The sequence below is a fragment of the Bombus impatiens genome, unplaced genomic scaffold (genome assembly GCF_000188095.3).
Source record: "Bombus impatiens unplaced genomic scaffold, BIMP_2.2 scf_0581, whole genome shotgun sequence".
Classification (NCBI taxonomy): domain Eukaryota; kingdom Metazoa; phylum Arthropoda; class Insecta; order Hymenoptera; family Apidae; genus Bombus; species Bombus impatiens.
The window spans coordinates 90,242-105,636 of NT_177000.1; the positions used below are offsets into that span (position 1 = coordinate 90,242).

General features: G+C 44.7%; 1 protein-coding gene across 4 annotated transcripts in view; it reads left to right on the forward strand.

Annotated features, from left to right (window-relative positions):
• The window catches only part of LOC100741630 (A disintegrin and metalloproteinase with thrombospondin motifs 10-like), a 93,345-nt gene that overhangs the window by 56,397 nt on the left and 21,553 nt on the right, over positions 1-15,395 (forward strand). For all 4 annotated transcript variants that reach the window (XM_024369476.2, XM_012388753.3, XM_003491516.4 and 1 more), the window contains one exon: positions 5,306-5,640. In XM_024369476.2, coding sequence (XP_024225244.1) covers positions 5,306-5,640 — 335 coding nt within the window. The remainder of the gene's footprint in view (positions 1-5,305; positions 5,641-15,395) is intronic.

Genomic DNA, 15,395 nt, shown 5'->3' on the forward strand with positions numbered 1-15,395 from the left:
CCAACGATCGACGTTTTTTCCTAGCGAGCTACCGCCACGATGTATCCCGCGGCCGATAGTATCGAGAACCCGGCCACCCGCGACACCCACCTTCCCGACAATCACCATAGAAATCGAACCATCGTTTTTACAGCCAGGATCGATATCTTGATTAACCGTGAAGTGGTTCAAGGTTGCCATTTGAGCGCCGCAAGGCACGCGATTTTTACAGGGTAGAAATGTTTTTGCCGAACTGAGATTACGCCGCGCGCCGTGACATCGATGCGACCGTTCGCCGATAATGACGACAATTATGACCGATACTCGTTAGTCGTCCCGTGGTCAAACCATCCGGATGGTACATTGTGAAGTAATCGAGGCACGAGACCAGTGGTTCTTTACTTGTCAAGAGTTCGAACCGCTCGAGAGGTTCAAAGATAAACTTAACTGCAACGTTGCCTCCAGTTAGTTAACGGCCAACGAGTTTATCCTCTCAACAATGTATACGCGGTAACTAACAATCATAATATATTACGACGAACGATAATAAATCGTAACAGATGCTACCGTTTTCCTTCCTAAAATAATGAAAATTCATCGTGCTCGCAGATATCTGTCTGTCTATTGATCGAAAGATATACAAGCGTACGAAATGTTAAGTAATTTCATCGAATTTCCGATTCCAATTTTTTTCTTTTTTTTTTTTTTTTTTGAAAATTCATCGTGCTCGCAGATATCTGTCTGTCTATTGATCGAAAGATATACAAGCGTACGAAATGTTAAGTAATTTCATCGAATTTCCGATTCCAATTTTTTTCTTTTTTTTTTTTTTTTTATACAAATAATCGGGAAATATTTCGTCCAAACTATCGGACAGGTGTAAATCTGTTCGCTATATAGGAGATGCTTGAACGGTATGGGAACGGAATTCAAATTCTTGGACATTTTAGTTATGTATTTGCAGATACATACGCAGTCGAAACGCATCGTACGTAGAAAATCGTGTAAAACGAATTGCATGAAAATTATCGATATCCATGCGAATTCTTTCAACGGGGGGAGATTGGACGCGAGAGGTGCGTTTGTTCGGCGATAATCCCATTCACGCGCATAATTCCCGGTGCTTGCCACGCATCATTAATTACGGCCGTTTACATTTATCATTCGTCGACGGCCGTATATTTTCCAAAATTTATACCGCGCGAAGAGCCACCGGAATTTCAGGTATATTTTAGGTCCGGTTTCCGGCCTATTCGTAATAAGCCGTGTCGCGCGAATAATTCTCCTCGCGACAACGTGCGGCGGATCGATGCCGCTGCGACTCGTTACCAACAAGCTGATTAGCCTTCGATATTAACGTAGAGATGAAATTATCCGATAAACAGTGTGAATCGACCGATCCGCGCTATCGTTACTCCCTTATGAAGCACCGTATCGAATGTGCGTTACCTTCGACGATTTTACGTCACTCTTTCCCGATAACCGTCCATCGATGACTTCGACTTTTTCCATATCCATGAAAATAATCGAATTTGCTCATATTCAATAAAATACGCTTTTAACGCTACAACGATGTTCCAGTCAAATCTTTCAATTTTTTACGATCTCGTTTTATTACAAAATTTCACCCGTCCAAGTCCCGTTGACGGTAAAACGATTTTAAATAGAGTTCTTTTTCGCGCCATCTCGTTTGATTTTAACAGCCTCCTTAATTTTGTCTCAACGATATTGCCATTATTCATCCTCGAAAGCAATCCATCGGAGAAGTGGCTCGATTTCGTAGCGGATCGATGGTAAGAATCAAGAAGGAACGCTAGCGTACTGTATCCTTGTTTCCTTAGCCTTGGGTGTTTCGGTGCCGGGACAGAAGCTGGTAAACGAGCGGAACTTCTCTATAATTTAACTCTATCGATTCTTAAAACTACTCGCAACTCGAATAAAACGCTTTGTTCGCCCTCTATCTGTATTTCACGTTGAAACTGACATATTGATACTCGCTCGGAGTTATCGCTTTGACAGGAATAACGTTGGAAGAACTTTCATTGGAAACGCTTAATCCTTCGGCTTTCCATATTTTTATTTTCTAGAGTTTCTATATCGGTATCAAATTGACGGGGAAATGCCTAAGTACTAAACGCCGATCTAGTATTTTTCTGAAATACCAGCGCCGATAAAAAGTCACAGCGATAAACCTTCGTTAAACGCCCGTTATCGATTTCACGAGGCCTGAAATCGCGGTTCGTCCTCCGTGTACGCAAGTATAAATGCGATCATAAATAGCGTCATATATCAAAGACATCGACGGTTCGTCGAGCGTGAATCGTTGTTGTGGACACCGATCGATCGATCGAACTACAATTTACTATTGTCGACGGTGATCTAACGTCTAATAGAATAATTGTGGTTAGCCTCTGGCCGAGGAGGACAGAGAGAAAAAGACGTCGGGAATGCAGCCACGGTTCAGCTGCCGTAATATGTCTTCATGTAAGAGCGGACTGACAGTTAACATCGTTGAGATCCAATCTGCATACCGAGATCGGATATCGTCTTCAATGAAACGGACGGGGCCGTTCCAGATTTTTCCTCCACCAATGCAATCGACCGGTTTAACAAAGACGCGCGTTTCGTCGTTATTTTCTTTGATATCTAGTTTCGAGCTGCCTCTCTCCAGGGTAATGGATAAAATTGATTTTTTTCTCTTCTTTCTTAGAAACAACGTTGCTTCGTATTTGCGCTTTTCGTTCGATCGAAGATTTTGGATCGTCCTTGGCGCGTCTAAACTAACCGATAGCTTTTACCTATCGCCTGAGTTACTCGATTCGCGTAAACGTTTGTAAGAGAATCTCTAAACGAGCTTCGAACACTCATCGAATGCGTTTATACGTAGTTGACGATACGACCACCTGTTTGCAAGAACAGAAAAAGAACAGAAAAGTAAGTTAGCATTAACCAACGCGTGCTCGAAACTAGTCGAGACAATAAAGAATACCCAACGATCCTTCTTCACGATAAAATAATACACTCCGGATAGTCGGATACGAATTAACGCGATCAATGCGCGAAGCTAGTTTGCGACACGAGGATCGACAAAGCACGATATACGTGCGTGATTCCCTTTACGAACCTTTATGGTCTTCGTGTTTGCGATCGAGACGTATCGGCAAGTGGGCGCCAAGATGACAAATTGCCGGTGACATTCTATCGTTGGTCGAGGGACGAAGAAAAATCAGAGGTGCTGGCGCGCAGACTTCAAGATCGATGAGCAGCGAATAATCGAATCCACAGCGGTTCTTTTCTAAGCGGTCGACGTTGTGCTTCGACCCATTGAATAAGTCGGAAATTATTACATCAATTTTACGATGCATAACTGTCGTTCATTCGGCTACGCCGCTGTCACCCGATCGGCCAACCGCTTATCATATTGCGGTCGCCGATGTTTGGCCGATCGTTGTGCCATTGTTCCGAATTATTTTTGCCAGCCGCGTACCGATATTGCGGATAATTGTTCGCTCGTGCTCGCGAGTTCTGCGGTTCGTTCCATCCTTTTCGCGCTTTTAAACGTATTTTGGTATTCGCGTTGCTTCGACGAAGCAAAAATCATGTCAAAATTTGTTGGCCAACCCGGAGTAAACGCGAAGGAAAGAAGATCGTCGCTTCGGATAATATCTCGCAACGATGATACCAAATTTGAGAGAAACTTCACGAACACGTAGCTTTGGAAAGGTAGAACAGCAAATATCGGAAAAATGAAACGATCGATACCGACTGCTTACTTCCTCGGTAGATCTGTGCTTAGAGGCGATTCTTTCATTGGATAATGCATCGGGCTCGCTTATAAAACTCACGTGACAAGCTCCGCGATTATGCGGTGTAACGAAGTACTGCGTGAATGAAAAATAGATAAAAATGCTAAGGTAAAAAATGGAGGAAGGAAAGAGAGCGAGGTGGAAATGAATGTAATGCAATTTTCAACGGTGGCAACGCTGTGCTAAGTGAATAAAAGTTGGAAAGGAAGGTTGAAAAGTATCCAATCCGCTACAAATACCGCTTCGCAGCCTCTATGCTCTATTCGCCGTTGACTTTACGGCATAATGAGTTCCATGAGCTGGTAAAAAAATTGGGATAAAAAACGAATTACACAGTGTCTCGCTTGTCTAACTAGAACATGAGAACTAACGAGATATCGTGATTACAGGTAACGGTAAGCATTATTCGATGTTTTTTTAAAAAAAAAGTTAACGCTATTAATGCGTCTATAGTGTTTCAACGACGGAGCATGCCGAGCGGTCGCTAGTTTGCAGTTTCAGCAACGTCGCAAAGGATGCGGATGTTTGTGAAATTTCAAGTTTCTTCGTTTCCGCTCGGCTCGCGTAAGATGGAAATCGGTAAAAATCGATAAAAATGTTCCACGATACTCGGAAGACGAATTTTGCTTCAACGTAATTTCTTTCGAATTTTCTCCTACCCGGTAGGGGCCAGTTATTTCCTTGGAAAAGCTTCGTTTACGAAGAAAAATGAAGTTTTATTATCGCGCCAAGCTCGAGGGCCACGGTAGGATTTAAGATGCCGGCGAGAACGTCAGAAAGCATTAAACGTTATCAACTAACGAACGAAATTCCCGTAAACCGCAAGTACGAGCGGCCAGGGTGCAAAATTCGAGCGTTACAGTACTCTGAGCAATTACTTAAGACGACGTTCGAGAATATGAATGATATCCGAGTATTATTCCGCCGGGCCGGTTTACAATCACGTCGCGATAGCTGTCTTAATGAAACACCGGGCAACGTTGATGCAATTATTTATTTGAAATATTGCTCGATGCAGAGCGCTGGGTGTCCGTAATCAATCACATCCTCCCTCGGGTTGAATTCTGCCGTCTCTGTCGGCGTTTACGAGTCTCTGCCCACTCGCTTCTACCACAGATCGCGTTATCTTGCATTACCCCGGTGAAACCGCCGCCGGTAAACACTCGATTAATATATAACGTTGTTTTACGCGATCGCTGCCTCTTCGCGGAATATTCGCGCAGAATATATCACGCGTTACGAATAAATTTTCTACGCCCAAGAAAACGTACGCCCATGCGTAAAACGGATTATACGCGAGACGAAATTTTAAAAGGAAGTTCCTGACGACCGATGCTATCGAAAAACGCGGAACGTTGCATGCAACCCTATTGGTCACGTATCAATCAGCGGTGCAACTTGATGCTTTGATCAAACACCATCTCGCTATATCGCGATAACGAGTAGCGTGCTCCTCTACCGTGCACAGGAGTACTTGCTGGTCTAGTGACACGAATTTATCAGAATCATTCCCATTGCAGGCATATATACCATGGAGAAGCACGTCCAGGAGCACGAGATAGTGATACCTCGAAAAGTGACCTACCGAGGGGAGCTTATCTCGCACAACGTGACCCACCACCATCACGAGGACGGGCCAGTGGTACACTATCGATTGTCCGTGGCCGGTAACGAGTACCACATCGAACTGACGGCCGTGGACAACTTCATCGGACCAGGGATGGTCGTTGAAAGACGGAAACGAGACGTACATGTGCGCAGCCGGTCAAAAAATCGCTCGAGCAAGTGCCATTATCGGGGTTTCATTCAGGGACATCCGAATTCCCAGGTTGCCTTATCCGCCTGTGACGGTCTGGTGAGTTTTACGCTTTTGTCCTACCGTCTTCGTTGATTCTTTCCATTTCTTTCTTTCTGCTCTTTCGTTATTCCGCGTTTCCAGAGCAGTGGAAATAGATTAAACGAGATTAGACGAAATGGATTCGTCGTAGAAATGAAAGAAAAACTGAAACTTGCGTAATTTCGAGTTTACGAATTATCGACGAATAAAGTAGAATTAAGTAGAATAGGAAAATACGCTCGCTGCGTCTGATATATCGTACGGGTGCTCTACTTGAATTTTCATATCGATTACGAGAGATACGGTACACAGCTTTACCTTTGATTCCTCGATATCGAAAGCAAACAGTCAAACTTACCTTACGACGATTGTGTTTCATCGTCTTTCGATATTTGATTATTACTATTTACCGTTACTATCTCTTTCGTGGAAATGCAAAATATTTGCACGATTTAAATCGTCGATATCGGAAATGTTCTCGATCCTCGTCCGTTATACGGAATTATAGAAATGAATACTGCGAATAATAATTATCGGATTATTAGCGAAAAATATTTAACACGTATGAATATTTGCGGATGAATGTTAAACAAGAGCGGAAAATTAATGAAGCATGTATATAGACGTCGCTGTACATTTTTTCATTAAGAAATAATATCTGTTCTTCCGCTGGATTCTCGTCCATGTGCTATCTCAGCTTACCTTTTGCAGCTTGCGTATACTTGATAACATAGTAGCGCTGGCAGTAAAGAAAATACACGCGAGCCGGTATATACGCGCACAGGATAACGCGGGTTACCGAGGTTTAGTTTTTCGCGGTCGTGAAACGAAACGATCCTCTATTATCTAGGGAAAATATAGATTAAACGTGAATTCAAATTCTTTTCCTTCTTGAACAACGTCTTTCAAAAAGACCGTATATTAAGTCGGAGTATCTTGCTTTTAAAGAATAAGTCGCGCTTATTTACGTCTACCGAGATATAGAAAGAGGATATATCGAGTCTGGTTGACAATATACGAGACCAAAGAAATTTGAATCGCCAATAAGAGAAACGATCTAGTTGTTCGACTTGCCATACGATGTACCCTCGTGTATAGTATTCGATGCAGCTCTTTCGAGTAGCACAGAGAATCGATAACGTTCCTCCGGAGTTTCTCTCCTACTCGTGCAAAATATTTGCTAAAATGGGAACTCTCGCAGCGATCTCCTACCAATTTCTCGACCACCGCACCCACCAGCGCGCTGTGCCGCGTCTGACGCTTATAAAACCGCCTCAATTGGTGGCAGTCGCATCCGCGTTTAAAGCGGCATCCGTATCCGGCGGATTCGGTTCGGCGAAATTACATTTCCAAGTTGGGCACGGCTCGCGGAGAACAGTCTCGCCTGCGCCGCAAAACCGAAAGGCGAAATTTACGAATATGAACGTATATCCTCGACATCCGACGGGTGTGGTATCGCGAGAGAAACTCGCACGGAAGTTCGCCGCAGGGAGGAAGGACGTAGAGCGTGGAGCGTAGAGCGTAAAAGGTAACGCGGTAACGGCGCGCAAGAGGGAAGAAAGAGAGAACGCGCGGAGGTGGCAACGAAGCGCACGATCTCGCGAAAAAGAGAAGCGCGAGAACAATGGAAGAAGCCGAAGGTCGTGCAAGTGGATAAGACGCGTGAAGAGGGGCAGAAGGGATAAAGGGGAGAGCGGATGCGAAAGAGGGAGGAGTCACGAAGCATGCATCGACGCAATTTGCTCTCAGCTTCCAGATAATGATTTAATTTGCCATGGCTTGGCAGATTTATGACGGCGCACCTCGCCGATGCGTCCACCTGTAAACGCGCACACCTCATTCTCTCGAGTGTCTGCAATCCACGCGAACGCAATCAGCTTCCAGGCGAATTCGAGTACGAGTAACCTTTTGCGTTCGTGGATTTATGCCGCCTACGAACCGTCGAGTTCGTTCGAGTATCTCGTTTCGCACCGCAGCGGACTCTTCAAATCCACGGAACAACTGAAAGAAGGCTATCAGCGCTGCTTATTAGCCGATTACCGCACCGTGCCGCATCAAGCCGCGCGATTGCGCGATCCTGCCTTGCGCGCTAACGCGTCGATGCAGACTACAGCTCCAGAATGTTAATTTTCTTCGATTGTACGAAGCGACGATTGAAAATCGGAGAATATCCTAATTTAGATAGATTTGCGATTTCATTTCAGCTAAGTACGTGGTAAGTACGCGTGTGTGCCGCTTTGTTTACCAGCGAATATTCTTGCAAAACAGCGTTTAATTCGTAGAATCGTATAAATCAGGTAATTCGGAGAAAGTACAGGCGTTTCGCTTGCATTGTATCTAACTTCGTTGCAAGTGCAATAACAACCTGCTATGATTTGGTCCGTGATGTCATCGAAGCAGAGTCGAACCTCGAGTAAGCGTGATTCCGAAAATCCGGACCGAACGATTTCTAAATTTCGCACCCGACAGAATTTCTTCAGACTTTTTCACTACTCGGCACTACGCAAAAAAAATGTGCAACTTTAATCTCTCGAATTTCTACGTCCGTGAAAGATACTTCTTCCGAGGATCGTGAATAAAATTGTAGCGTATAAATAAAAATAAAAGATGATACATAGATTAATAAATCAAGTCAGGACGAGGTTTCCATGGAGAAATAAATGCGTGTACGAATGAGAAGAGGTTGAATCGCGAGAGGCAAAATCAGATTAGATCGCATAGGTGGTCCGAGCGGAGGACGTTCGAACGTCCGTTCTGTTGAACGTGGAGGAGCGTAAACTTCCCTTTGTAAGGGGGCGGATTCTCACGCAACAGCAATTTTGTCTGCTCAATTTTCTAGAGGAAATCGGTTGTGACCGCTTACCGCTCGCGGCGATCGACCTTCCCGGTGTTATACAGAGACACGAAATTTTGCGAACTCGTCTCGCAAGTGCAGCTACGCGGAAACTGTAACGTGCCGTGACGTTCGTTTCTATCGCTCGATAAGGACAAACCCGCATCGCTATGGTTAATTAATCGGTACGATTCATTTCGATTCGACCGCATGCGCGCATCGATCGAATTGTGACTTGTCGAATTAAATCATCGGCGGAGTTTGATGAAATTACGCGCGTTCGTGCTACCACGAATTCATCGAATTTGACTTTGATACATTGGGACAGTCTGCCTCTGATTCGTCTGTGACCAGCGTAATTAGCCGAAGATTCCTCGATATGGTCTTTTAATCGGTGAATATGGAATCAGTGGCAAATATCAAAATCGCTCGCGTTGATCGCCCATCGAGAAAGAGGAAAGAGATCAAATTCGGTTAAGGTTCATCGAAGCAATTCGAATCGCAAGACGATTCTTCTTACACGTTCGACGACGCGTTTATCGGTGTACCGTGTAGGTATAATCACCGGAAATCAGATTCAGGATATGTCGTCAATTATAATCCGTCGAAGGCAGCAGGTGCGGGAGGCGAAAATTAGCATAGATCCTTGCAGTGCAGTAGCCGCATACTTTGTTGTTAATTTCTCCTTGAAACCGTATTTACGCACGTGTGAGCGTTTTAATGCGCCCAACTACGATCCTCTCGCTATTACGCATGCGATATCCCATTTTATCGCACTATAAAATTGATGGAACAGAATGGCGGAGTGCGCGCAAAGCTCTCGCAAGGAACCGTCGTAAAATTTCAAATCGCCAACCACTTGTACTCGCGGTTTACGATTCGATGAACCTTCGATTTCGACTTATGATCAGCGTTCCGTTATATGGTAACCTTTAATAGCGGTATTGTAGGATGCGTTGCCAACGTAAACGTTACGAACTCGCGAACTTTTAATTATTCGTCGCAAATAATAAGCGTGGTGCAACGAATAGGTAAAGTTGAAGTTACAACAAATCAATGTCCATGCAGCGAGTTCTCCGCGTTATAAATTCTCGGTTTAATAAAGTGTATAAAAGCTTATTGTGTTAGAAGGATTGATATCTCGCAGGTAAAGTATGGATATAAATTATTCCCGGTAGACGTTCAACCGTGCAAATAAACTGTTTCGCTATATCAGATATTTATTGCATCTTTAGAAACGGAAAAATTGTTCGCCTCTACGCAGTTTCTCCGGATGAATTCGCGTTGAAATATTAGGCTGTTGCAAGCGTTCTCTACGCCATTGAACATAAAGCACGAACTCAATTTTTAAAAGACTGCGCGTTCAAAATTAAGACGTACAAGTACAAATGTCGTTAATGGCGGTACTTCATCTTTCTCCGACTGTATCGCGACATTCTCTTCGTCGAAACTAATCGATTCAAAGTCTCGAGCGGACTACGGAGGCGCGTTAGCGTCTCGAGCGTCGTACATGTATAGCAACCTGTTAAAAAATATTATTTCGACGACGGTCGTTACAAGGATCGAAATAGAAAATATGGACGTTCCATTTGGCGAGTTCCGACAGAGATTGTAGAAACCAGCGCGGTCATAAAATTACGATAGCACGGCATAGCAGCGCATAGCGCGCGATATTAATTCGTTGTGGCATTTAACGGCCGATAACAAGCTTCGGGCCAACAAATCCGTTGGTCGATTCTCGCGTATGCCCTTCTGGGAAGTAATTTTCGGTGGAATCGGTGGTTCGTAATCGACGAGGACCCGATCTGACCACGTGGCAGAACCACGCGTATTTACGCGACATGTAAATGAAGTAATCGTTTCGAGTTGGCACGTCTGCAGTTACGCGCCCACAGTTACGCTCACACACCAACGGACCAAGTGTAATTGGCATCGATACGTAATGTTCAGTAATTTCAGGCTTCCACGATAATGGTATTATCTGGTGGGTTAATTCGCCGGTACGCCCTCGATAGCGACCGCTTAACGTGAGTTAGAATTGAATTTGACACGCCGATCCACCCTTTTGCTGCTGTCCCCGCAAGATGCTGTACCGTGATCCCTTTGTTATCTTGAGTGGCTTACGGGCACGGGACATTTCAAAGCCCGGCATTACGTTTATTGGATAGCTCGATGATATTAGGATCGAAGCGGTGGAACCTTCTTCGAACAATGTCCTGGCCAAATCTCTCTGAGAGGCCACCAAATGTGAAATGGCAGTCGATTAGGTCGCTTACATTTGTTTCGATAAATCCTATTTGTCGAATCCAACGACGAGAGATCGATTGCTCGAACCACTCGAAACGGTGACTTTTTCTTTATAAGAAAGAAATTGTACCGCGTTTAATCAAAATACGTATTACAAAAGAAAAAAGGAGGATGTCGCGAAGTAATTTTTTATGTTGCAGAATTTTTACGATCGATGCACTGCTACTATACGCGAAACGAAGTATTTTCGCGTTATCTCAAAGACCGCACACAATACTTGCAACTATCCACTTGCTCTATGTTCGTGAAACGTTAACAAATTCCAAATGTCGGTCTACCTATCTCTAACAAGCGCGGCAAGGCCTAACGCGAGCACTATCGTTCAGATCGACGAACTCGGCATGCGAACCTTGCCATGGTTTTCTTTGCGAAGAAACGGGAACCACGATTCGTTGCCGAGGAGAATAGAAGAACGAGAGAGACCGGGTGGTTTGTTGGTATCGTTTGGACGCTACCGAAGAGCGTGGTTTCTTTATTCGTTATCTCGAATTGCACGAAGTTCTCGTGGCTGGCGGATGTCGTCGTCGAAGAATCAAGAAACGGCGGAACGCGTCTATTAAATTTCCAGGAATGATCGCGAGGTGCGATAGGCTCGGTCACGCCGGCTGCAAAATGCGCCATGGACATGCATCTTCTCGCGTGAGGTACGCCTGCTGCTTTGACAAATCGCGTTTATATACCCATAGGACGTGATTGCGTCGTTAACGTCGAAAGAACTGTTCGCGAAAAGACAGGAATCGTCGTCAACGATCCGAATCTTCGATTTCGGCGGAAAACCGCCGTGTCGTCGAAAATGCCGCTTGCTCGAATTTACGTCTTCGTTGCTCGCGCGAAACGTCAACTTTATCGATCCCTGTTCCCGAGTCTTTAACTTTCTGACAAAATCTAAATTTTTTCCGGATCAAAGAGTATTAACGGAAATTAGAATAATTCGGATGAATGCGTTTAAGCGAAGCGAACGTAGAACGCAATCGCTTTGAGGAATCTACTTATATCGCAAATATCGTTGATGTAAAAAGAAGAGATATCTCGTGGAAGAAATATTCAACGGTTATCCCGGAGCTAGAAGCAGCATGCCGTTATAGGTTGTTATTGTGGCTGTCGAGCTACCAATTGAAAGAGAAGAATCGCGGAAAAAGAAGAGATGACGCGTCGCGCTTATAAACTGCTTATAAGCTGCTTATAAGCCCCTAATAAACCGCTTCGATTATTATTTATGGCTCTGTCTCGCGGTAATGAGAGACTCGAGAATCACGCGTTGATTTAGTTTCCTAGAATTTTTAGCCGAACGAAAGCCTGGTGACGGTGATACGTTATAAAGAAAACAAGATATCTTTTTATATTCCAGCTATCCGATTTCAGGGTGTATTACTAAGTCGTTCATCGATTGATTTTTTAATTCGAACGTGTATTCGAACTTTTTGGAACGTGTATCGTTTCGAGTGTTTTCTTTGTCGGTTAAATTATCTATATCCATTTACAGAACCCTCTACTCTACTTAACGCGAAGGACGGCAGTGAAAGATTATATTCCGATCGGAATTTGTAATTTGGCGTGTATAATGTGGCGTGTGTATGGAAAAATCGGAAATAACCATAGGAAGGGATAAAGAGTAGCGATTTACCGCTCGCCTTTCAAAACTTTACGCGTACCGATCGATTTCAGCGTCTCGGTCTAATTTTCTGACCCCGATACCGTTTTTTTCGAAAATCGAACCATTTTACTGTATTCTTTTTTCCCCTACCATATATGTAATTAGTGGCAAACAAGAACGTTTCGAGTACACGCTAACGATACTTCATCGAAACGTGTCTCGATTATTCGATCAATTTACTCGATCTTACCTAATCTAACAGACATAATATCGAGCCAGGTTAGAACGAACGAGCAATTTTCCTTTTTTAACGTCGTAGCACGATTCAACGGTATCTCGAAGAATAAGTTACGAGTTTCTCGCGATCGGTATATCATATACTCCGAAGCGTGAACCATCGTCGAATCCACAGCGAAGGAAAGAAATAGAATTACGATGTCCACAGTGGTAAGAGAAACGAAAGCCAACCATCGGTGGCTGCAATGGCTTCGATCTAGTAGGGACCAACGGCAATTAATTATTTACGCGTAGACCTAGCCACCAGCGAAAGGTTAGGAGGCGTGAATACAGTTGGTATACACACTTGCACGCGCACGCAATTTGATTCAATGTTCGCCGTTGTAGGGGAACAGGTTCTCCAGAGTACGTGCCGAGCCGGATCTGAATACGTGGTTAACATATAATTATCGGTAGTAGGTAATCAGAGGAGAGCTGCCCCTCGTCCAATTAATGCGTATCTATTTTGATGGATCTAAATGAACGATGGGTGGTCCTTATTACATTCGATAATTAAGCTTTTAATCGATCGCCTAACTCATCTCCACCAGTGGGAAAAAAACGTTGATGAAAGGTCAGCCGTACCGTGCGCTACCTTCCACTCGCTTTCTCCCGAGACCCTGAGAATCGTGAGAAGCTTCGCTACGAATACCTTATTTCGTGGATTTCGTGGATTCCGATCAGACCTTCGAAACGTTTAAAACAGTAAAAATCACGATGAAAATCTTGCTAAGAGCATTCGAGGATTTGCATAGGATCTACGGGCAATTCCCAAGTTCTAGCATCGATCGGCGGGAACGCAATTGGCTCGGTGCGGTTTGGAAAGGGTTTGGAAAGAGGCTCGATCGAACGATCATCCTCGAAAACTCGAACGAAACGTCCCCCGGAGTGGTTAGTCGCTGGAAGATTGGAAACACGCAGTAGGCCTCGAACACGCGGATACGGGGATAGTAAGTAACCAATGTACCGTCGCGAACTGTGTTTATGGGCGTCGCAATCATCGAGCAACGGGAGCCTTTTTTGTAAAAGCCAACTTCTCGGATAGCCATGGAGAGCGTTTGCATGTACATAGTGGTCCGTGGTAGCGATCATTATGCACCACCTACACGGGAGGTTCGTGGCAACTATTCTAATGACGGCATAAATCACGTTTCTCCGCAGGAAGCATTTATCATCATCGAGATCCTCGCTCCTCCCTCTTCTCCTCCTTCCTTTCCTTTCCTTTCCTTTCCTTTCCTTCGTTCGCCATCGACTTTTTCCGTCCACTCTTTCCCCCGGTTTACTCTCCTCCTTGTGCAAGCTATTCTATGCAGCTCGAATAGTTACATCCACCTTCTAGAAACCACCCCGAGGAATACGAACTCTCGCATGCCTTTTATCGAGAAATCAAGTTCCGCTACTCGAGGGAACGTCAACTTTCTTTTTCCTTTTTCGCGTTGACGCGCTCGAAAGTACAGGGACTGGCAGACAGCGAAGATGCGAGAATTTCTCGTTTCGTTGGAACGCCTCTCGTCCGCGTGTTCATTAAAGATTAGTTTAATGACGATGGGCTCGGTATCGATCACTCTTAATCGTCGCTGTTGTGCGTTCTTTTTAATGTCACCGTGATTGATCGATGACGTAATTAATTACGGTAATGACTCTGTAGCTCTCGGTAATTTCACATCGGCCCGAAAAATATCACGTCCCCGGAGGGCTGCTCTTTACATACGTATTCGATGCGTGTCGATTTCTTCTTTAACGCGATGCCAAGTTTTACCTTCTCATGGACACGGTACTGCAAAACACGACTGTCCACCGAATCAATGAATTATCGCACGATTGTCGCAACGATACTTTATACACTTACCTGCTTCACCACCTTTCGTAATACCTTTTAATGTATAATAAATCGATCTACCGAATCGTAAAGTTTCCAAGGCACGATTTTCTCGGTATAACGCGGAAACGTTCGCGATCAGCTATCGATGGTCGTGCGAGAGAGCGGTGCATTCCTTGATCTCGTTACTAGTACTCCATCCACCTTGGAACGGATTCCTCGAACTCTCGTGATCAAGGCGTTACGTTCTTCTACGCTGAATGAACCGATTACTATCGCGGATAAAATAAAAGGAGTCGTTACTCACCGGTTGCGATCTGGCTGTTGTATCTGTTTCGCTACTTGACAGGAAACGCGTGTAACGAAAGAAAGGCGCGGAGAATTTATACCTTACCGAGGCTAACGGTGAACAAATCTCTATACGTTGTCGATTCCTATAAAATCGACACCACACCGACGATGTACGATGTACGATGCGGAGATCTTTGTTGGCAAATCGCGGGAACGATATTCGATCGATTAGCAAATATTTGTTAAGGCTTAAACGCGAGTTTCTTAAAAATCGAATGCCGTCGAAACGTCTAACGACTTGATCGAAAGAAGAGAACGAGCCGTGCGATGGCAGCGCGTTGATCGATAACGCCTAACGAGCAATCGCACCAACGACTCCGGGTGTAATTGAACGGCGAGAAGCTGGACAATTAACGAGCAACGCACCGGTCGGTCGCGAGCAAAAGGGTTTTTCAAATGGGGGATCAGGGACGTAACCTCGGTTCTCTCGTACTGTTACAGCGTTGCGACAAGTGTACACACCCATGCTCGCGGTTAATGCGTCTTGTCTTCTGCGAGGAAACAAGCGTAAGAGGAACAAGCGATCGGTCGCGCAGCCTGACGTCATTCTCGATCCTTCGCGCGATTAGTCGACGAGCGGCTGCGCCGCGCGA